Source organism: Mercenaria mercenaria, chromosome 14 (assembly GCF_021730395.1).
Source record: "Mercenaria mercenaria strain notata chromosome 14, MADL_Memer_1, whole genome shotgun sequence".
Taxonomy (NCBI): Eukaryota; Metazoa; Mollusca; class Bivalvia; order Venerida; family Veneridae; genus Mercenaria; species Mercenaria mercenaria.
The window spans coordinates 56,204,504-56,229,362 of NC_069374.1; the positions used below are offsets into that span (position 1 = coordinate 56,204,504).

The 24,859-nt window shown below is 36.2% G+C and overlaps 1 protein-coding gene across 1 annotated transcript in view; it reads right to left on the reverse strand.

Moving 5' to 3' along the window:
- Positions 1 to 2,325: 2,325 nt before the first annotated feature.
- LOC123527901 (proteasome subunit beta type-6-like) overlaps positions 2,326 to 24,859 on the reverse strand; it is a 30,506-nt gene continuing 7,972 nt past the window's right edge. Inside the window, exons 2-6 of the mRNA XM_045307629.2 lie at positions 9,075 to 9,142; positions 8,074 to 8,205; positions 6,819 to 6,948; positions 3,369 to 3,513; positions 2,326 to 2,911 (exon numbers count right to left, since the gene is read on the reverse strand). Coding sequence (XP_045163564.2) covers positions 2,781 to 2,911; positions 3,369 to 3,513; positions 6,819 to 6,948; positions 8,074 to 8,205; positions 9,075 to 9,142 — 606 coding nt within the window. The 3' untranslated portion in view covers positions 2,326 to 2,780. The remainder of the gene's footprint in view (positions 2,912 to 3,368; positions 3,514 to 6,818; positions 6,949 to 8,073; positions 8,206 to 9,074; positions 9,143 to 24,859) is intronic.

Here is a 24,859-nt window from a genome sequence, read left to right on the forward strand (position 1 = left end):
GTGATAAAAGTTTCAAAGCCATATGTCAAACACTTTACAAAAAATATGAACTGGTACGAAAAACAAACCAAGATTTCTAAGTCAAAAAGGGCCATAATTCAGCCAAAATCTTGATGGAGTTACGTTACTCTTCCTAATAACTGGACATTGTGACGTAAACAGTTTGAAAGTTCAAAGTTATCTCAAAGACTTTCAAAATATGAACTGGTACGAAATATTAACCAAGATTTCTAAGTGAAAGGGGCCATAATTCAGCCAAAATCCTGATGGAGTTATGTACTCTTGCCTATAACTGGCCATGGTGATGGTAAACAAGTGTTGAAAGTTTCAAAGCTTCATCTAAAAGACTTTGTCAAAATATGAACTGGTACGAAAAACTTAACCATGAATTTTAAGTCAAAAGGGGCCATAATTCAGCCAAAATCCTTGATGGAGTTATGTGCTCTTGCCTATAACTGGCCATGATGATGGTAAACAAGTGTTGAAAGTTTCAAAGCTTTATCTAAAAAGACTTTGTCAAAATATGAACTGGTACGAAAAACTTAACCATGATTTCTAAGTCAAAAGGGGCCATAATTCAGCCAAAATCCTTGATGGAGTTATGTACTCTTGCCTATAACTGGCCATGGTGATGGTAAACAAGTGTTGAAAGTTTCAAAGCTTTACCTTAAAAGACTTTGTCAAAATATGAACTGGTACGAAAAACTTAACCCAGATTTCTAAGTCAAAAGGGGCCATAATTCAGCCAAATTCCTTGATGGAGTTATGTGCTCTTGCCTATAACTGGCCATGATGATGGTAAACAAGTGTTGAAAGTTTCAAAGCTTTATCTCAAAAGACTTTGTCAAAATGTGGACTGGTACGAAAAACTTAACCAAGGTGTGACACCGACGCCGTGGTGAGTAGGATAGCTCTACTTATTCTTCGAATAGTCGAGCTAAAAAAGTCATTAAACTCAATCCACTGTGCCGGACCCCTGTGAATCCATGTCTGGGATATAATTTTGAAAGTATAAATTCTTCACAAAAATGATAAAGGACACTTATAGAAAGTGCAGTGTACCAGAACCATAACTTTATTATGCTAACTTCTTGAATTATCTCCCTTCATTAAATTTACTTGTGCAGGGCAACATGAGCTTTGAGATTGAAGTTAGTTTAGAACATAAAAATGTTTGTGCTTTAGATGGGGGAATAAATGATAAACTTCAAAGTATAACAAGATGTGTGTCTATAGGACACAGGTGCCCCTCACTCACTGTACATGGTTTCTTGATACTAGGTGAAATATTTTTAAGATGCTTGCAACACAAACTTCTTTACATGCAATAAAACAATCCTCTGTTTTACGACTATCAAGTACACCTTGAGATACATGGGACACAAACTTTTATTGTTTTTACAATCAATGGCCATAACTCTAGTATGATAGAAAGAAATCCCAAACAAAATCTCAGGTGCACAACTTCACATACTGAATAATATTGCTATGACGTTTCATGACCCTAGGACAAATATGTTTTGTAATATGTGCGACACAACTTTTATGACTTTTTATGCATATTTTTTACTTAGGTCAAAGGCCATAACTCAGTCTGACTCGGTGATATCTCTAACAAAACCCCATATACACAACTTCACATGCTGAATTATACTCCAGTAATGTTTCATAATACAGGGTCAAATACTTTTTGAGATATATGCGACACAAACTTAGGCCCATTTTATGCATATTTTTGACTAAGTCAAGTACCATAAATCTTGTCTGGCTGTGGGAGATACAATTCAAAACTGGTTCACAACTTTCCATGCTAAATAAAAATCCTGTAAGGTTTGACGACTTTGGGTCAAATACTTTTTGACATATTAACGACAAAAATTCGGATGGACAGACTGACAGATGTACGGACACGGGCAACTCCCAAGTGCCCCTCTGCCACAAAGATAACTGACAAAATGCAAGCAATAGTTATTCGTCTAATGGTATTAAAAAGGTATAAAAAGTTTAAAAGTTCTTTATGAGTCTCAAGAAAAGGGGACCTGGTGCTCAGGCATGTTAAAATGTATAGATTGAGCTTATAAATGATAGGGAGAATGAACCTTCTTTGCAAACACAGTGGAACATGGCCCCTTCGAGCATCTACAGCTCGAGTACCAGGGCTAATTAAAGTAGATCCTTTGGTCCCTGGCATTTTTCCACATACTTTCTATGTTTTGATCACCTTAAACCCATGGATAACTTCAGCATTTTACCCAGCTTCTTGCAACTTCTATCCACCACTGTTTTACTGAAGTGATATTGGTATGCCAAAAAAAAATAATCACGAAATGTTTGAAAATCTATTTTCAACATACGCATTCATCTTTTCAATCAAACTGACAGTAATTTAATATATCTAAGAAACTGATTTCAGTAACATTTAAATGTCAAAATTTCAAATGATAGCTGGTTTGAAAAAAAATAAAGGGAGTTCCATGTTTTACTCGTGTGCACATAAGTCTTTTCTCTGAACTGCATATAAACTAAGAAATAGACTGGGAGAATACTCAAATTTTACAGATTTTCATGGCAATGTACTGAAGCATCACTTTTACTGAATCTGTAGTTAACATGTAAAAATCCTGATGCAATGGATCCATGACACAGAACCTGCCTAGTTAAATTTTTCAGAATAAACTTCATCACAAGAATCATTTATAGAAGTACTATGGATGCAAAACCACATATACAGACAGTCAAAATGAGAAGCAGATTTCACAAAAAAAGTCACTAAATGTACACTAAGAATCCTCATAGAATTTTGGTAGTTGATCCCCAGTGAGCACGTGTCTCTCGACTCCATCTTTCGTAATGCAAGCCAGTCTAATTACGCCACCAGAACTTCCATCTCTGTTGATAGCCAGTGAGATTGCTGAAAGTTTACAGGATAGCATTACAGTACTTTACATGTTTTTTTCCTTGAGTATACACAGCATCTTTTTTACAGTAAGTCAGCTTTCGGAATTCAACAAAATACGTGCAGTGGTAAAAATATAACTTTGGCCACAATTGAGGTTTTCCTTGAATTCTGAGAGGTTGAAGGCAGCAGACACCACCAGACAACACGCTTTCGTAAAGACAAATTTCTATTGTGTAATATAACATCATTATAATACGCTTACAAGTGCCCATGCTTGGTATACTGGTACATTTGATGCAAATTTTACTTAATTTTGTTTTACAAGGATATCTATAACTGATCAAATTCTCTCATACGTACAACACATCAGAGCTATGCTGGGTTAATAATTATACCTTGATATTTGAATTGACCTTGCTCTCTCACAACATATTTGAGCAATGTAAGGCTAAGCTATACATGTATTTACCATTAGCAATAAACTGTAGACATTCATCTTTGCCCATTCCTGGCTTATAATTAGCATCTACGTAACCATAGAGATATGTACTCCCAGACCCGCCAATAGCCACTGGCATTCGTGTCCACATTCCTCCAAGAGGAATTGTGTATACCTGCAATTAAATAGTATAGTTTAAATATTACATATTTACTGTGGCTCATATTAGCATACAGCTGAAAGCTCACATGAAGATACCATTTATGTGGTTCCTTTAAGCATATGTCACACATGAAGAAGCTGTCACTATACTTGATCTAAAACTGCTCATTGTCTATACAAATCCACTATCTTAAGTTATTTCATATAGACTGCCTCATCTTATACCATCTTGCCTTTGCCTGCTTCTTAAAGGAACTAATACTGGTGGTTTAAGGAGTAGGTTCGAATCTAGAACCTATTCTCATATACCCTTTCCAGCTAGGGAGAGTGGTGATCTAATTTCTCTTCTATCCACAAGTTATAATACTAGTAGGTGATACTGTCACTTCCTTTTATATCACTGTTAAATCTATAAGCTTTGCTTTTAAAAGTGGCAGTTTATGCAGGACTGCATACATGACCAGACAAGAGCACCGCCTTGCGGGTGCTGACGCTCATCTGATATTTTTGTATAATAGAAATGTTGTCCTACCCATGATTTTCTAAGTCCAAAAAGGGCCATCATTCTTGCAAAAAGCAGGATAGAGTTATGTTTCTTGATGTACAGTGTCCGCTTATGATAGTGAAAAACTGTTGCAAGTTTTAAAGCTTTGATAGTTAATGAGAAGAGCTGACTTAAACATAATACTCAACCAAGAAAACTGATTTTATAAGTCCAAAAGAGGCAATAATTATTGCAAAAAGCAGGATGGAGTTATGTTTCTTGATGTACAGGGTCAGCTTATGATGGCGAACAAGTGATGCAAGTTTCAAAGCAATAGCTTTGATAGTTTAAGAGAAAAAGTTGACCTAAACATAAAACTTAACCAAGAAATCTGATATTTTCTAGGTCCAAAAGGGGCCATAAATCTGGCAAAAAGCAGGATGGAGTTATGTTTCTTGCTGTACAGGGTCAGCTTATGACGGTGAACAAGTGTTGTAAGTTTTAAAGCAATAGCTTTGATAGTTTAAGAGAAAAAGTTGACCTAAACATAAAACTTAACCAAGAAATCTGATATTTTCTAAGTCCAAAAGGGGCCATAAATCTGGCAAAAAGCAGGATGGAGTTATGTTTCTTGCTGTACAGGGTCAGCTTATGACGGTGAACAAGTGTTGCAAGTTTTAAAGCAATAGCTTTGATAGTTTAGGAGAAAAGCTGACCTAAACACAAGAGCTGTCAGTGGACAGCACACTTGACTATTCCCAGTACTTGATAGTATAATATAAGCAATGAGTAAAACTTTAACATTAAAATAAGCATATTCTAAGTCGAAAAGGGGCCATAATTCAGTCAAAATACTTGACAGAGTTGCCTCCTCCTTTTTACAGACTGGGGTCATGATGGTAAACAAGTATGCAAAATATGAATGCAATATCTTAATGGACTTTGAAAATATTTGGTGTGGTACGCAAACTTAAACATTTATTCTAAGTCGAAAAGGGGCCATAATTCAGTCAAAATGCTTGACAGAGTTGCCTCCTCCTTTTTACAGACTGGGGTCATGATGGTAAACAAGTATGCAAAATATGAAAGCAATATCTCAATGGACTTTGAAAATATTTGGGGTGGTACACAAACTTTAACATTTATTCTAAGCCGAAAACTTAAAGGGGCCATAATTCAGTCAAAATGCTTGATACAGTTGCCTCCTCCTTTTTACAGACTGGGGTCATGATGGTTAACAAGTATGAAAAATATCAAAGCAATATCTCAATGGACTTTGAAAATATTTGGGATGGTACACAAACTTTAACATTTGTGTGACGCTAACGCTCACGCTCATGATGACGCCGGGGCAGGTAGGAAAGCTCCCCTATTCTTCAAATAGTCGAGCTAATAAAACTTAACCAAGAAAACTGATTTTCTAAGTCCAAAAGGGGCAATAATTCTTGCAAAAAGCATGATGGAGTAATGTTTCTTGATGTACACGGTCAGCTTATGATGGTGAACAAGTGTTGCAAGTTTCAAAGCAATAGCTTTGATAGTTTAGGAGAAAAGCTGACCTAAACTGATATAGGTAAAACTTAACCAAGAAATCTGATACTGTCTAAGTACAAAAGGGGCCATAAATCTTGCAAAAGCAGGATGGAGTTATGTTTCTTACTGTACAGGGTCAGCTTATCATGGTGAACAAGTGTTGCAAGTTTCAAAGCAATAGGTTTGATAGTACAGGAGAAAAGCTGACCTAAACATAAAACTTAACCAGGCAATGCCGACGCCGATCAAGTGATGACAATAACTCATTTTTTTTCCAAAAAATCAGATGAGCTAAAAAACTAAACTGTCAAAGGAGTGACGAATACCCCCACAATACGGTCTTGTCACAGAAGAATGGCAACCATAAGAAAGACATGGCCACAAGGTGCAATTTAAATCGAACTTGACCTGTATTTTATGATGTTACACATGTGTACCAAAAGTTATCTAAATCTGTCAAGCCTTTTGTGAGTTATTGTCTGGCAACCATGAGTTTAACAAATTTTAATTTGGAAGGGGCCATAACTACATATATAATTGGTTTTGTTTGTTTGTTTTGGGTTTAACGCTGTTTCTCAACAGTATTTCAGTCATATATAATTGGTGGTTTGTAGCCAAAGTATAACTTTACCTGTATTTTATGATGTTACACCTGTGTACCAAAAACATTTAAATCTGTCAAGAACTGTCACTGGAGTGTTTAATGACTCCAATGGTGGATGAATATTGCACAATAGCTTGAGTCTGTTAAAAAATATCAAATAATAAGAGAGGTACAGATAAAGTGTATCAAAACACTATATAAGTATAATTCTAAGCAAAAAGGGGGCATAATTCAGACAAAATTGGTGCATGTGCTATGCACCTTGTGTCATATGATGTGGATGATGATGTGGAACATCTATTTTAAGTTTGAATCAAATCCATTTTGTAATAACTGAGATATAGTGAAAATGCATCAAAATTAAGCTTAAATTCTAAGTAAAAGGGGGCATAATTCATGAAAAATTGGTGTCAGAGTTATGCACCTTGTGTCATATGATGTGGGTGATAAGGTGGAACATCTATTTTAAGTTTGAATCAAATCCATTTAGTAATAACTGAGATATAGATTTCGGGACAGGAAGGGATGCAACGCGATGGGAGGTAACGTAACAGGACGCGACAAAACTGACTCCTATATAGCCCCCCCACCCCCACCCCAAACATGTTTGGTGGGGGTATAATTATTGTTATAATATGTTTAAAGAAATCATATTCTTTTGGATATGTTATGTATAGATGATAAGAATGATTTGTACCTGTCCACCATTACGTTTATCCCATCCAGCCACGAGAATACCAGCTGACAGACTATCACGGCTGTTGTAACATAGATTTCTAAATGTACTTGCTGCTGTCTTTACTAAAGGTTCCTCACCCATCTCCATTCTATGAATACACAAAGAATAAAAGTTTGTATGTTTTGTACATGTTGTAGGGTTTGAAATCTCAATGACACACTTTTAGGCCACATGGCGACTTTCCAGCTTTTGATGCTGGAGAAAGACCATGACTGCCTTTCCAGGCATTATTTCATGTATGAGGGCGCTTGGGTAGAACCAACGACCTGCCATTAGCCAGCAGGATGACATTCTCACATGAAAATAATTCTATATACTTAGCAAGGTTTCAAAGCCAAAGAGGTCAGAGGCAAGTTTTTTGAAGTCAGGGACCTAAAAACTGACCTTAACAACTCAGCAAACGAGACCGCTAAAAATTACCAAGTTCATCTATGCTTCGCAGTTTATCGTAACTAGACAATGTAGTCTTCAGCCTAGTATGCTCAAATACAAAAACATCTTTAACCCTTGCCCTGCTAAATTTCTATAATTAACATGTCCATCTTTAAGTCTGGACAGTACCATTAACTGTTCAAAGGGGTGCTTACCAAAAAATGCTGACTGAATGGCAAACAGTACAGATCATGATCAGACTGCACAGATGTGCAGGCTGATCATGATCTACACTGGTCGCAAAGGCATAATCAATCGTGTCCAGCATGATAAGGATTAATTACCTTTGCTTCAAAAACATTTGGTAACAATTCATTATTCAATAAGTTTATACAAAAGACTGCTTTCCCAAAATACAACTTTTAATAGTTTTCTATGAGGATGTCAAAAGGCAGTAGCTGCTGTCTGCCAATTAATCAAACTACCAAGCAGTGGCTATCCACCAGTCGGAGAGCTGAGAGACCTCTGCAAACACAAACACTGTAGCAGAATTTTGTTTACATCAATTTTAGATGTGTGTTACTGACATTGGCTCCAATATTTGCAGTGAAATGAAACTAATGCAGGTGATAAAATGAAAAAAATATTGCATGTAATAATAGCAGAGTACATTTATAAAAGTAAGATTGTTTTGGTTTTCCAATATTTTATTCAAACAACCATTCGATTATTTATCATCATGACTGTGGTATTTGTTTGACAGTGACTAACTTTTAAAAACTAGGGGAGATAATCTGATGAAAATACTTTGCCAATCAAGGGAGAAATGTTTGTGACTTACTTGTAAAAGTTGAGATGGTAGTTCACAATATCAGCAACAGCCTGGGTGTCGGCAGCTGATCCTGATCGACAACAGTATATGTAGTCGGTAACTTTAGTGAGTTTGTCTGTAACACGATTTGCAATATATGCTCTGAAAAAAAGATAACATCTTCATTTCCAGTACTAGGTTTTAAAAGAATATTCATGCCTTTATGAACAGATCCGTAATCTATGAATACTATTTTACTCAGTTAATCGAAGGAAATGAAAATATAACATTCTACTTATGAAAAATCTATCTAAACATAAATCTTATAATACAAGGTGCAGCAAAAATATATGATAACCTGTCCAATAAAAAAGAACCGCTGGAAGGAGAGCAGGCTGGAATATTCAAATACGTTTGCCAAAAAAAAGGTGACAATTACAGAGAAACAATGGATGAAAAAGAAAAAAGACAAACCACTGTGACTGATTCTCGGTATGATTTGTTTTTGTTGGGTTTACAGTAGCACTGACACAATTATAGGTCATATCGCGACGTTTCAGTATTGATGGTGGAGGAAGACCCAAGGGTGCACTTGGTTAGAACGATTGACCTATTATAAACCAGTTGGATGGCTTTCTCACATGAAGATATCAATGTCCCCTATGAGGATTGAACCCACATCGGAGAGGGGCAAGTGATTCGAAGTCAGTGGCCTTAACCGCTCGGCCACAGAGGCTCATGACTAAGACTTTTAGTATAAATAAAATATTGTATGACAGAATGAGTACAATAGCCTCCTTACTCTTTGAAATACCTCTGCTATGAATCTTGAAGTTTGTGGACTGATGCAACCACTGATTTCACAAAAATTAATTACGTTAGAATTATTCATTATTTCATAGTAGAATTTCCCCCTTTTTGAAATATGGTAATGATATAAAAGTTAAAAATCTGTTGAAAAAAGAAAGTTATAATGCTTCTTAATTTTTACAAGGAGAAAGAGATAAAAAGAAAACATTTAAGTGCCTTACCCAGAAGTAGTTCTGGAATCAGCACCGATGATAACACCTCCATCAAACTCTATAGCAGCAATTGTTGTCTGTAATACAAACATGCATAAAATGATACTGACACAATACACTGGAGAACTAGAAAATGCCTTTGTAAAGTCCTATAGGCAAGAAGTCAATAGGGGTCAGGAGCGAAAGTCAAAGAGACACTGATGGTTGTTTGCAAAGTCCTATAGGCAAGAAGTCAATAGGGGTCAGGAGCGAAAGTCAAAGAGACACTGATGGTTGTCTGCAATAGGGATAATCTACTTGGCATGTCCAGTCATCCCGCTAAATTTCAACATTCGTGGCCTAGTGGTTCTCAAGTCACTGTTCAGGCTCCTGTGACCTTGACCTTTGATCAAGTGACCTCAAAATAAATACGGGTCATCTACCCTGCATGTCCAATCATCCTATTAAGTTTCAACATTGTAGGTCAAGTGGTTCTCAAGTTATTTCCAAAAAATGATTTTACATGAATAGGCCACTGTGACCTTGACCTTTAATAGACTGACCCAAAAATCAATAGGGGTCATCTACTCTGCATGTTCAATCATCCTATGAAGTTTCAACATTCTGGGTCAAGTGGTTCTCAAGTTGTTGATCGGAACAGGTTTTCAATGTTCGGGCCCCTGTGACCTTGACCTTTCACAGTGACCCCAAAATCATTAGGGGTCATCTACTCTGCATGACCAATCATCCTATTAAGTTTCAACATTCTGGGTCAAGTGGTTCTCAAGTTACTGACCGGAAATGATTTTCAATGTTCAGGCCCCTGTGACCTTGACCTTTAATGGAGTGACCCAAAAAATCGATAGGGGTCATCTACTTTGCACGTACAATCATCCTATGAAGTTTCAACATTCTGGGTCAAGTGGTTCTCTAGTTATTGATCAGAAATTGTTTTCAATTTTCAGGCCCCTGTGACCTTGACTTTTGACGGAGTGATCCCATAATCAAGAAGTGTCATCTACTCTTTATGATCAATCATCCTATGAAGTTTCAACATTCTGGGTCAAGTGGTTCTCTAGTTATTGATCGGAAATGGTTTTCAATATTCAGGCCCCTGTGACCTTGACCTTTGATGGATTGACCCCAAAAACAATAGGGGTCGTCTACTCTAGCAGCCCTACAACCCTATGAAGTTTGAAGGTTCTAGGTCAAATGGTTCTCCAGTTATTGCTCGGAAATGAAGTGTGACGTACGGACGGACAGGGCAAAAACAATATGTCTCCTGGGGGAGACATAATTAACAAAGTATTTTACCAGAGAAATAGATGATAAATTCCATGTAATGCACATACCCTGATGTACATGTAACTGTAATGTAAGGGGTCTGAACTAGTGGTTGCTGAGAAATACTCTGGACAAGAATTGTACTAAGTATACTACTGATGAATAATCAAAGAGCAATAACTCTGTGAAAAATCATCTGACCAGAACAAAAGATCCGCATCTCTTCTTGATAGTGAAGCTTCTTATAAAATGAAGTTTCGCTAAATTCCAACCAGTGGTTGCTGAGAAATACTCTGCACAAGAAATGATGGATGGATGGAAGGACAAACAGACAAACAGATGAAGCAGTGACTATGCATAATAAATCAAGACAGATTAAAATTATCTTTAATTCTGAACACAAGATTTCAGATTTCGCATTATTTTTCTGCTGCTATAACGACACAAGTGAACATTTTTTTATGTTTATTCTTAAAGACTTTCATTTCTCTGTAAATTTCATGAATGTGATGCTGGCCAAGAGCACACATGCTCTCAAACTTGTCAAAAAGAACAACTTACGCTAAAGGTAGGTTAGTTTATACTAATTTAGTTTTGGTCGATTGTGATTATGTGTTGAAAGCAAGTTTTACTACTTAATTATATTAATCATTCTCTACACCTCATTCCTGATAGAATCTATTGCCAAAAAGTACGACAGAAGAGGTCAGCACTTATCCCTCTTAAAGCTGAGCACCCAGCAAGGGAGCTACCGTTACCAAGGGATCTTACGCCTTGGGGATCGAACTTGCAACATCCTGCGCTCGAATGGACACGCTACCATGTGTGTTTGGGTTTTCCTGTCGAATTTGCAGGGGCTTAATTTCATATCAACATGATCAATGACAGGTGATAAAAAAAAAGACAATAACTATTTAAACAAGAGGACCATGATGGTCCTGAATCGCTCACCTATCCCCACATGACCCAGTGTTGAACTGAGTATGACATCATTATTTCTATTATTTGACATAGTGACCTAGTTTTTGAGCACATGTGACCTAGATATCATCAAGATAAAAAATTCTGACCAATTTTCATGAAGATCCATTGAAAAATATGGCCTCTAGAGAGGTCACAAGGTTTTTCTATTATCTGACCTAATGGCCTAGTTTTTGAAGGCACGTGACCCACTTTTAAACTTGACCTAGATATCATCAAGGTGAACATTCTCACCAATTTTCATGAAGATCTCGTGAAAAATATGGCCTCTAGAGAGGTCACAAGGTTTTTCTATTTTTCGACCTACTGACCTAGTTTTTGACCGCACATGACCCAGTTACAAACCTGACCTAGATATCATCAAGCTGAACATTCTCACCAATTTTCATGAAGATCCGTTGAGAAATATGGCCTCTAGAGAGGTCACAAGGTTTTTTCTATTTTTAGACCTACTGACCTAGTTTTTAACCCCACGTGACCCAGTTTCGAACTTGATTTAGATATCATCAAGGTGAACATTCTGACCAATAATCATGAAGATCTCATGAAAAATATGGCCTCTAGAGAGGTCACAAGGTTTTTCTATTTTTAGATCTACTGACCTAGTTTTTAATCCCACGTGACCCAGTTTCAAACTTGATCTAGATATCTTCAAGGTAAACACTCTGACCAATTTTCATGAAGATCCATTGAAAAATATCGCCTCTAGAGAGGTCACAAGGTTTTCCTATTTTTAGACCTACTGACCTAGTTTTTGACTGCACGTGACCCAGTTTCGAACTTGACCTAGATATCATCAAGGTGAACATTCTGACCAATTTTCATGAAGATCCATTGAGAAATATGGCCTCTAGAGAGGTCACAAGGTTTTTCTATTTTTAGATCTACTGACCTAGTTTTTGACCCCACATGACCCAGTTTCGAACTTGACCTAGATATCATCAAGGTGAACATTCTGACCAATATTCATGAAGATCTCATGAAAAATATGGCCTCTAGAGAGGTCACAAGGTTTTTCTATTTTTAGATCTACTGACCTAGTTTTTAACCCCACGTGACCCAGTTTCGAACTTGATCTAGATATCATCAAGGTGAACATTCTGACCAATTTTCATGAAGATCCATTGAGAAATATGGCCTCTAGAGAGGTCACAAGGTTTTTCTATTTTTAGACCTAATGACCTAGTTTTTGACCCTACGTGACCCAGTTTCGAACTTGACCTAGATATCATCAAGGTAAACATTCTGACCAATATTCATGAAGATCTCATGAAAAATATGGCCTCTAGAGAGGTCACAAGGTTTTTCTATTTTTAGACCTACTGACCTAGTTTTTGAACCCACGTGACCCAGTTTCGAACTTGACCTAGATATCATCAAGGTGAACATTCTGACCAATTTTCATGAAGCTCTTATGAAATATATGGCCTCTAGAGAGGTCACAAGGTTTTTCTATTTTTAGACCTACTGACCTAGTTTTTGATGGCACGTGACCCAGTTTCGAACTTGACCTAGATATCATCAAGATGAACATTCTGACCAACTTTCATAAAGATCCCATGAAAAATGTGACCTCTAGAGTGGTCACAAGCAAAAGTTTACGGACGCACGGACGGACGACGGACACCGCGCGATCACAAAAGCTCACCTTGTCACTTTGTGACAGGTGAGCTAAAAATTGGTGTTGCAAAAGGCTGATTATTACATCTGTGTCTGTCCCAACAGTGAGAGACATTATGAGGCAGCTGTTAGTGTCAAAACTCAAATTGCCAAAAAGGCTGCAATTTACAGACTGAAGTGCATATTTGTACTTTAAAATATTAATTAATGCTAGAATTAAAGTTTCAGTGGCAATAACTGAGTTTCAATTATTCACTTATTGATAGTAAATTAGTTGAGTAGGCTTATCTTGAAATTATGACATAGTGACTTGCAGATCTATGCAAATACATGCCGTTGCTGAGCTAGCTTAAAGTGGAGTTGTCTTTTTGCAGGGGCCTCAGGAGGGAATAGTGAAAAAATGGTATGGTTTATATGGATAGCACATATATTTGAGCTAATTTAACAGCGCTACAGGAGTATGAAACCATGTAGCAGTTGGTGCTACTATTTGCTGGGAATTTTCTGCAGCAATTTGAAAATTGGCAAATTTTTTTTTTTCGTAATCAGCAGGTCTAGGAAAGTGGAATATTTACAGATTATCTGTAAATTTACAGATAATCTATAAATTTACAGATTTTTCAAGTGTTTGAAAACTGCTAAAATTATATCTACCGTAGACACAAAATCGCAGCTTGAAATTAATTGATTTACTTATAGGAGAGATCGCCGTGACGTCACGCGTTAACATCTGTTTATCTGGTGGTTGGCAAAACAAATGATTTTAACACCGTTTGCGTATTGAATCAGAATTTTTAATTTTTAATAACTTTTTTGCTCATTTATGGATTTTCAAAATTCAAAAAGATTTGAAATACTAACAATCTTCATATTTTTGTATCCAAATATCTTTTTTCAATGAATAACCGTTTTAAATGACATATAATTTTAAAAGCGGCGTAGTGATTTTCACAACCTTTAGAAAAACAGTGTAAGTTAAGCGTTCATAATTAATCCATTTTATTTCGAAATAACAATTAAAAGTAATCAATAAATTGCTTGTTTTATAACCTTTCCATTGATCAAAAAATTATTTATGTAATTTGTGTTTAAAGAAAGTTTAGACCGTTAGAAAAACATCACTGTTTACAAAAAAACATGGACGGTCGGCTTCTGCCCACCCGATCACTGTCTTATCAGTTCTAAAAATAGAATTTGTATACAAACACGATCTCTCCTATGGTATGTATAATTAAAGGTCAATTGGACTGTCAGTCATTTCTGTTGACTTTGATTTTTCTTAAAATGCCAATAGGCAGTAACTATGACTCTCTTAAGGTAGCCAAATGCCTCGTCATCTAATTAGTGACGCGCATGAATGGATTAACGAGATTCCCACTGTCCCTATCTACTATCTAGCGAAACCACAGCCAAGGGAACGGGCTTGGACGCACCAGCGGGGAAAGAAGACCCTGTTGAGCTTGACTCCTGATCAGGTTTCCTGACCGGGAGAGCACAAAATTCAGGTAGGTAACAGAAAACAAGATATTAGACATGTACTGCAGATGGTTTGTAATGATAAACATACAGTCATGTTAATAGGGGATTTATCTACGACGCAAAGCGCCGTGGATGAAAATCCCTGTGACGGTAACGTCCGTATATACGTAGTTATTCGTCTTTGTTGTCTGCATATACTGAGGCAATTTTTTCGATGTTTTCCAGTTCCGGTTTATGTATACACCGCAGACTGGTTGTCTGCATGAACATCCGAGCACCCCGAATCAGTCACAGAAATTCGTAAACCGTGCCAACATGAGTTTTTTACTTCTTTTTTTTTGTAATGAAAACTGTACATGCAACTGAAACACTTCTAAAACAGTAAGGACGTGTAAAGGCCGTCAAGTTTCTGCGTGGAGTGCAAACAAACAAAAAAAATCCTAAAGCCAGTGCGAGAATGCAGTGAATGAAGTAACCGTCACGGTTTCTCTTAAATTTAACAAAGTATGATATTCGCTGTAAGAGGTATGATGACACTAATGTCTAAATGTAAACTTCAAATTCAAGATAGAAGATAAGCTCAACAATATCAGAAATGGAATAGCAGAGGAACCAGTGGATGATTTCTTGAATCATGAACAGGGGTGTAAAATTCTTTTTCACACCACTCGCCCTGCAGGACTAGTAGTTAGTAAAATCTACTCGCCCTTAGTGTATAGTCACTCGCCCTAATAATTGACACTTTTAATACTGTCACGTTTTATGGAATGAGTATTATGTACAACAAGCAAATTTCAGATATAACACATAGCTCGTACATTACGTTTCCTTTTTGATTATTCATCTTTGTTACTCTTAAATTTCCTTTTCACACCAGACATTTTTTCTTTTTCTTTCACTAATTTTGTCATCTCCATCATCAAGTTGCTCTCCATAATAACTGCACAGATAGTAATAATAATCACAGTCTAACCCCTACCGTAGTTTTCCAGTGTCGGGAAAGTATTAAATATCAGTTATTTTCATTTTCTCAAGACTTATTTCCCAAAAAATAATTATTTTGAAAAGTGTCCTAAAAATATGGACATAATAATCATCATCCACCTACCCGTCTTGAAAGCGAAAAAAAAAGAGTTGACGATAATCGGTAATTATTCTGTTGATTAATGAAGTAATTGGCATTGTTTCCATCCTCAATTAATATCTTCTAAAAGAGCTAAAAGAAGTGTGTCGGTATCATGACATCTGAAGTGGAGATCAAAGCGGTATTGTTGCACGAGATTGTTGTGACATTACGTCATATAACAGTTTTCGTGCCATGTGGCACATCACTGTCTTTAAATTGATGAGAAGCAGAAATCAATAAAAAAGTTTCTTCCATAATTTGTTATTAAAAGCGAATGTGCGGTATTGCGTATAAACTGACAAGTAAATGTCAGTGGAAATCCTACCTCTGTGACCTATTTGCCCTCAAGGAATTTATATTATCGTTTGAGAAGAATATTTTATCAAAAACACATGTACAAAGTTTCATTTAAAGCTTACTAAAAACCGTAACAACATCATTTTGTTTTATTTTAAAACCACATTTCTATTTGCGTCCGCGAGGTCACGTAACCTATTCCGCCGCACTTTACCAAAAAAATCGTTTTACTCAATGTATTTAAATTACTGCCGCTTTTTCATTATTGAAGATTTTTTTATTCTGTTTTTTGTTATTTCTGGTCGGAAGTCTGAATTTTATGCCCATAGTATGTATCACTTATTTTCTCTTAGAAAGAAATAAGTAATTAAGATCGCGCTGTTTGAAATTTAACAAATGATTATATGAAAATTCGACCGTTTTTATACAAATTTGCTTACATTTCCGTCGATATTTTATTGAAATCTTAATAGAATTCAAACTGTATTTCTTCTCAAGCAGTGTTGACAAATTGAAGCAATTATGTTAAAAAATGAATGCACTACACGCGTTTTTTTGTGTACGTGTCGATAAACAAAAGTAACGGCTATGTAAATTTGATATTACGACTGGTCACATATGCTCTCGGAATGGAAAATTACCGGCATGATGTTTTGATATCTTTACGATTCTCGGGTAAATTCCAGTCAGTCAAAGTCTCAAAGTTAGTTGACGTTTTTCGAGAAGTAATTTCTGAATTTCATTAAAGCTATCACGTAAAAACCACTCGCCCGATCGGTCGAGTATACACCGAGGTCCACTCGTCCTACCCAGACTTTAACTCGCCAATGCGAGCGGGCGAGTGGAATTTTACACCCCTGAATGAAATAACCAGAAGTGAAGTTGAAGCAGCCTTACAAAGACTTGTAAAGGGTAAAGCACCTGGTCCAGACAATATATACACTGATTTGGTCAGAAAAGCTAACGATGCTTTGATAACAGCAGTAACAACACTGTTTCAGATGTCCTTCAACCAAGGTATACTCCCTCATGAATGGAAAGCAGCAGAAGTTAAATTTTTTAAAAAAAACCTGGAAAAGAAACCTACTATGTTCCACATTCATATAGACCAGTTAGTCTAACAAGTGTTTTAGGAAAGTGCCTTGAGAGAATTGTCAATGTCAGATTGTATTCCTTTGTTGAACACCATGAACTGTCAGACCAAGAACAAGAAGGGTTTAGAGAAGGAAGAGGTACTACACATGCACTTCTGCGCCTTACACAAGATATTGCAACAAACTTAAAGAATAAACAGGTTTCAGTAGCCATATTCCTAGATATTGAGAAGGCATTTGATAGTGTCTGGAGAGATGGTTTATTAGTGAAGTTATATGAAATAGGAATAAAAGGCCCTATCTGGAATTGGATTTCCAATTTCCTACAAAACCGCACCGCAACATGCTGTCTACGAGGTTACAAGGATGACAGCCACCAGACAAATCTGGAACTACCTCAAGGCTCAGTACTTTCACCTTTGTTGTTTAACTTATATTTGACAGACATGTTAAAACAAGTTAATAGTCATAAAGTGAAGTTTGCTGATGATGGTACAGTGTGGCGTACTGATACAGACATAACTAGAGCTATCACTAAAGGTGATGAATGTACCCCCTGCATGCACTGACACAGTACATTGCAATCTGATGCACACAAGATTGCATAATTATGTGGACTGTATGTATATAGACTGTATGTATGTATACAGTATAGTAACAAAAAACAAAGTCCCATAACTATGCAGAATATTTATCTAAAAGAATGTAACATGCACCATGCACAACTAGGGTTGGTACTGATCACTTGTGTGAAGTTTCATTAAATTGTGTGTAAGGGTTTGGTAGATTAGGCATGCACAAGATTGCATATGCAGACTGCATGTACATAGTATGTTAACAAGAAACAAAGTCCCATAACTCTGCAATTTTTGTCGCTGAAAGAACCTAACATGCCCCATACACAACTACTGTTGTTACTGATCACTTGTGTGAAGTTTCATTAAATTGTGTCAAGGGGATGAGGAGAGATGGTGCGCACAAGATTGTGTCTATGTATATAGTATAGTAACAAAAAAAAACAAAGTCCCATAACTCTGCAAATTTTTTTTCTGAAAGAACCTAACATGCCCCATGCACAACTACTGTTATTACTGATCACTTGTGTAAGTTTCATTAAATTGTGTCAAGGGGATGAGGAGAGATGGTGCGCACAAGATTGTGTCTATGTATATAGTATAGTAACAAAAAAACAAAGTCCCATAACTCTGCAAAGTTTTTTTCTAAAAGAACCTAACATGCCCCATGCACAACTACTGTTGGTACTGATCACTTGTGTGATGTTTCATTAAATTGTGTCAAGGGGATGAGGAGAGATGGTGCGCACAAGATTGTGTCGTGTCTATGTATATAGTATAGTAACAAAAAAAAACAAAGTCCCATAACTCTGCAAATTTTTTTTCTAAAAGAACCTAACATGCCCCATGCACAACTACTGTTGGTACTGATCACTTGTGTGATGTTTCATTAAATTGTGTCAAGGGGATGAGGAGAGATGGTGCGCACAAGATTGTGTCGTGTCTATGTATATAGTACAGTAACAAAAAAAACAAAGTCCCATAACTCTGCAATTTTTTTTTCTAAAAGAACCTAACATGCCCCATGCACAACTACTGTTGGTACTGATCACTTGTGTGATGTTTCATTAAATTGTGTCTAGGGGATGAGGAGAGATAGTGCGCACAAGATTGTGTCGTTGTATATAGTATAGCAACAAAAAAACAAAGTCCCATAACTCTGCAATTTTTTTTTCTAAAAGAACCTAACATGCCCCATGCACAACTACTGTTGGTACTGATCACTTGTGTGAAGTTTCATTAAATTCTGTCAAGGGGATAAGGAGAGATGGTGCGCACAAGATTGCGTCTACGGACAGACGGACAGACAACCTGAAACCAGTATACCCCCCCTTACAACTTTGTTGTCGGGGGGTACAAAAACACTAGAGACACAACTACAAGAAGATTTGAATTCAATATCAGAATGGACAAGTAAGTGGCACATGAAACTGAATGCAGGAAAAATGGAATACTGCATGTTTTCAAAGGACCCAGACAACACACCAGACATTCATCTCGAGCTAAATGGATTAAGATTGACAAGAGTTAAGCAGTCAAAGGTTCTTGGGGTTGTACTAGATGAAAAGCTCACCTTCAATCAACATGTACAATATACAGAAACAAAAGCATTAAGAGCACTTGGATTACTGTCATGTGTAGCAAAATCAGAAAAGGTGTCTCCACAGAACATGATTTAACTATATCAAAGTCTAATTGTTCCTTATCTAGAGTACGCGTCATCTGTTTGGCAAACAAGTACTTCAGTACAAGTATTAGAAAAAGTCCAGCGAAAAGGTCTGATGATTTGTTTGGGAGCAATGGGCACAAGCAGCTGCGAAAGTTTAGAAATACAATCCGGAGTACCACCATTAGATTTGCGAAGGACAGAATTAGCAATAAGAGAGTGCACTAAATTAATGGCAAAAGGCTTAAACCACCCTTTGAAACAATGTCTAGATAAATGTAAATAGGAAAAGGTCAATGACATTTCATCAACACCTGTAGGAAAAATGTTAATGCAAGTATCTGAAATGGAAACACTCACTGAAACTAATACCAGATGCATAGAGCCTGAGCTGTCCTACTTAGAATTCCTCCAACCAAGTAGACGCCGTCCAACATACTGGAACAACCTAGGTTCATCAAAGAACAGAACAGCTGAACAACAAATACAAGCTAGACAAGCTATCAACCAGCAATTACAAGACATAAACCTAGATGCTGCTATAGCTTTTACTGACGGATCATGCAGAGGAAATCCTGGTCCATGTGGTGCAGGATCTTGTGTTTTTTACCAAGTGGTGAACGGATGGAATTAAAGCAGCCAGTTTCTAAAATGGCTTCAATTCTCCTTGGTGAGCTTATAGCTATCAAGATCACATTAGAATTCATTGTAAAGGAGCAAACAAAATACAGAATACCTTCATTACACATATTTTCAGACAGTCAGACAGTAATTGGGATTTTGACATTAGGATGGGAAAACAAGTTACATATTAAGGCTGTTCAAGAAGTTAAAAGTATCTGGAAAGCAGCTGAAAAGGGTGGAACCACTATAAAACTTGACTGGTCACCAGGGCATGCCGCAATTGCTGGAAATGAAATAGCAGACAGACTAGCTAAGGAAGCTGCACTACAGGCTGAAGAAATGAAAGGAGAGCAGGGTGGCCAACCCACGTGACTTTTGGATATCGAACACGCGAGAAAACGTCTCGATTCAGGTAATATTTTTGTCTATATTTTCCTTATTACTTGACGGATTTTTATAAGATAAAGAGCGTCGAAGACAGCAAAATGAGTGCTTTCTTCCGCACAAAGCCTCCGCCGTCAGTTCTCTGTACTTTTCTCAAACACTTCGCCCAACTGCTTTTTCGTGGAAAAACTGTGTAGATAACGTACACACTTTCTTCCAAAACGATCAGTTTTTTCAAGATAACAAACTTCAGTAGAAATTTATAGCAGAAATATTATAGCGCATGATTTTATTTAACCGTATATAATAAAACTTACAAGATTGGATGAAACACTAGTTGTTTAATGAGAAATCTTGCGAATTGGATATCGTACACACATGTATTATGTATGGATATCGTTCACACTGTGCAGCATCTGTAATAACGTCTGTGCGTTGACATGTGATCATTTGTATTTAACAACATGTAACCTTACTAAAATACAATTACATAAAACAATGTGAAAAACATTAACCTTACTGTTTTAGTTCAGTGTCATTTCCCATGTTAAAGCTGAATATTGATTTAATGAAAAAAAACTTAAGAACATGCTAGAAATTTGTTAAAATTCCAATTTCCTATCTCTTTGATAACTTTCTTCTTCCAGCACGATGACACGAAAGAAAAAAAAAACAAAGACAAATATCAAACAGGGAATGCCACGTACCAAAATCGCAGCCTCCCCAAAACGAAACCTACAGCAAGCCTCATCTGAATTTAAGCGGTCTAAGAAAGAGAAAAAAAGGTTCAGAGAAAGAAATGGAGTCAACTTCTTCCAAAAGTGTTGGACAATCGTGCTGAGGAAGGAGTAGACGAGATGCTTTAAGAATTCTTTCGAAAGATTTCCATTATCAGGTATAGCTTTTTGGCTCTGGATTTCATAGCTGTGAAAGTATCAGTATTATGCGTTACTCGGAGGATAAAAAAAGTTCTGGAAATTCGGATATAGAATATTTGGAGGCAGATTCATTCATTTTATGTCTAGGTACAAAAGCTCTGAACAAATTGTAAGTGAGAAAGCTCAAAAAGGACTCTGTGCTCCTGACGAGGCGGATATTAATTTCGCTGTACCTAGTTTAGACAATGTCAGAAAATTTAATCCTTATAGTATGCTTGAAGACGACGATTTTTTCAGTAAAACAGGTATATTTCTCGATACAATTAATCTTTGTCTGAAGCAATGGAAGGAGAATCTTGCTGTTTAACATTCGATGGCCAAAAGCTGCATCAAGGATTAACAAAATTAAATAACCAAGTGTCTGTAATTAGTTATGTGAGCTCAGATTGGTACAGGAGTGTGAAGATGTATATTTGGTAGATACAATAAGAATAGTTTATACATTACAAAGCAAAATCTATATATCATACAATGTACATACATGTATATGTTTATGCATTGATTCCAATTAAAAAGACAAGACAGTGTATTCAATATTTTGATTTGTTTATTCCATTAATATGTTTTATTGGTATTATCAAAGTAACGAAATACAATCACAGCAATAAATCACAGTACAGTTAAGTAAAAATCACAGTTCATCAAACTAAAGCTAACCAAAAAAAAATATGATTCGTACCCCTTTTCGGACAAAAGATTGACTGTTTAAAACTTGCATAAATACAGTAAAACTACCTTCAGTGTAGTCATCAAAGATATTGTCTTAAATGTAAGTAAGTAAAACATTGGAGATAATTCACAAAAATGCCCAAAGAAGTGAAGGACGTATTGCCAAGCAATAAGAAATCCCTTACTGGAAGGTGACTAATTATCTCAAATACAGCATAACTTCTGTGAATGATATACTAGCACATGAAAAAAATGTACTATATACATGATATGTTAAAGCAGACATCGCTTGGATTAAACTTTGCATTTATAAAAAGATACAGTTGTTTATTGCTTATAACATCTACAAATATGAAAAAGCTTTTAATTTCAACTTAATCAAATTCCATGCAAATATGAGAAAATGAAACTTTGAAAAGCAACATATTTAACGGAAGTACTTCTGAAAAAAAAAAACAACAACAGTATTTGAATTCGGCCCATATGACACATGCGCAGCGCTTCTGTTAAAAATATTTTCAAGACTGGATAGGAAAAGATCAGTTTTGAATTTGACCTTCAAGTGTGACTTTGACCTTTGAGATACGGTTTGGGCGTTCTTCATGACAAGTTGTCATATTATTTTAAACATGTGTGCTACATAATATTAAAGTCCCTCAATGGATGACAGAGAAATGGATTCGACAGGGGAAAAAGCTCTATTGACCTTTGACTTCAAAGTGTGACATTGACATTTGAGCTAGGGACTTGGCTTTGCGCATGACAAATTGTCTGATTATCGAAGTAATACTGTAATTCCTTAATGAATGACAGAGGTCTGGACCGGATACGAAACAGACCCTGTTTATGCAATGTTAACTTTTGACTACCAGTTGTGACCTTCACCTATAAGCTGGGGGTATGAACGTTATGCTTGACAAATTGTCTCATTATCGGATACGAAACAAACCCTGTTCATACAATATTAACGTGTGACCTTGACCTTTCAGCTAGGAATCCTAGGTTTGCGCGTGACACACTGTCTATTTATGCAAAACATTTTTGCCAAGTTGTATTAAATGACAGACCGGACAGGACAATATATTGAGGACGGACGGAATTACAGAATGACATACAGACGGAAAAGCGCAGTCCTACAGTCTCCGAAAATGGTTTTCGACCAGTAGAAGACTAAAATGCTCGGGATAGATATAGTTTGGAAATCTAGTAACATTTGAAAAATATATTAGTTTGCTATTTTGCAAACTGATATCAACAAAATCAATGTCAAGTTTTTAATATATATAATGATGGCAGCTAAAACGTTATCTGCCTTCTAACCGATTCATGGAAACTTGTATTATGGAATACAGTAATCAAATATAAATGTTAAAACATCACTAAAGTCTTGTGTTTTTTCTTTATGTGTCGACTGAGACTGCTGCTTACGGTACCTGCAAGTCAGGTTGCACCTACTACATCTATGTGCCCTCAACTCGTTATGCTTTGATATATGGTCTATAAGTTTACTGTTATCCTCCTCGGTAAAATCACAAATGTCACATCTTGTCACAAAAGCTTTTCCACAATCTATACACAGATGTGATTTAACCTCTTCGTCAACATTGCATTCGTGTCTCTTCAGGTTAGCTTTCAAAAAAAACGTTTACCCACAGCATATGTAAGGTACACTGTTGTTGTGTTTCTTTTCGTGCTGTTGTAGTGCTTCAGCACTCTTTAGGGATTTCCCAAGCTGAACAGATGTAACGTTTTTCGCACTCATTTCTGAAAAATATGCAGATTCATAAATTGTATATTATTGTTGGCCATATGTTGTTGTTTGTTTTTTCAGGAAAGCACACAAAGTTCAGAAAAAGCGTTTAGATATCCGCCTTGTGTGATTCTTAATTTTGGAAATTTATACCTTAAAGACCATTTTATCACTATACACAATCATGCTGAGTAGGAAATACTTTTTGAAATGTTCAATGAATCTTGTTTGGAAGTACATTTCTACTTACCTGGTCAGTTTCGTACTGAATATATTTCTCACACTTACACTGTCATTATGATTATGATTACCATGTATGTAGATATATTCATTTAGAAAGTAAGGGTGTTGAACATGTTACAAAATATGCACTTTACAAACAAATTGCAAAATGAAAGGGAAAATAGAACTGCCAACATTACGAAAACACGGCTATATTTCAATATTGATGTTCGCTACTTGGAGTACGTAGAATAAATATATTGTATGTTAATCACACAAGTAGCCTGAACCCGTGAAAATACATAATTTTGAATAAAAAACTTGATATTTTATACAAATATGACACCAGACGGTCGAAGTACATGTAAAATAAGACCCAAATTCTTGTTCAAAAGAGAACAAACACTATTTATAATAATTGCATCTTCAATCTTATTACTTTTGGTGTACCTTTTTATGAATAGAAAAGACATGTGAGGCATTATTACCTAAAATAGAATTCATCGAAACAGTGCAGTGATATTAAAGTTTTTTACTTGAACAAAAAACTTAGAAAAATCAATGTAATTCTAACATTATCCTGGTTAGTTCATGAAATCAGTGTGAACGATATCATACATTATATATGTGTGTACGATATCCAATTCGCAAGATTTCTCATTAAACAACTAGTGTTTCATCCAATCTTGCAGGTTTTATTATATACGGTTAAATAAAATCATGCGCTATAATATTTCTGCTATAGATTTCTACTGAAGTTTGTTGATCTTGAAAAAACTGATCGTTTTGGAAGAAAGTGTGTACGTTATCTACACAGTTTTTCCACGAAAAAGCAGTTGGGCGAAGTGTTCGAGAAAAGTACAGAGAACTGACGGCGTAGGCTTTGTGTGGAAGAAAGCACTCATTTTGCTGTCTTCGACGCTCTTTATCTTATAAAAATCCGTCAAGTAATAAGGAAAATATAGACAAAAATATTACCTGAATCGAGACGTTTTCTCGCGTGTTCGATATCCAAAAGTCACGTGGGTTGGCCACCCTGGAGAGTCACAAGAACCCATCACTCAAGGGGATGTAAAGAAGGCAGCCAAGGAAACAATTGCAATGTT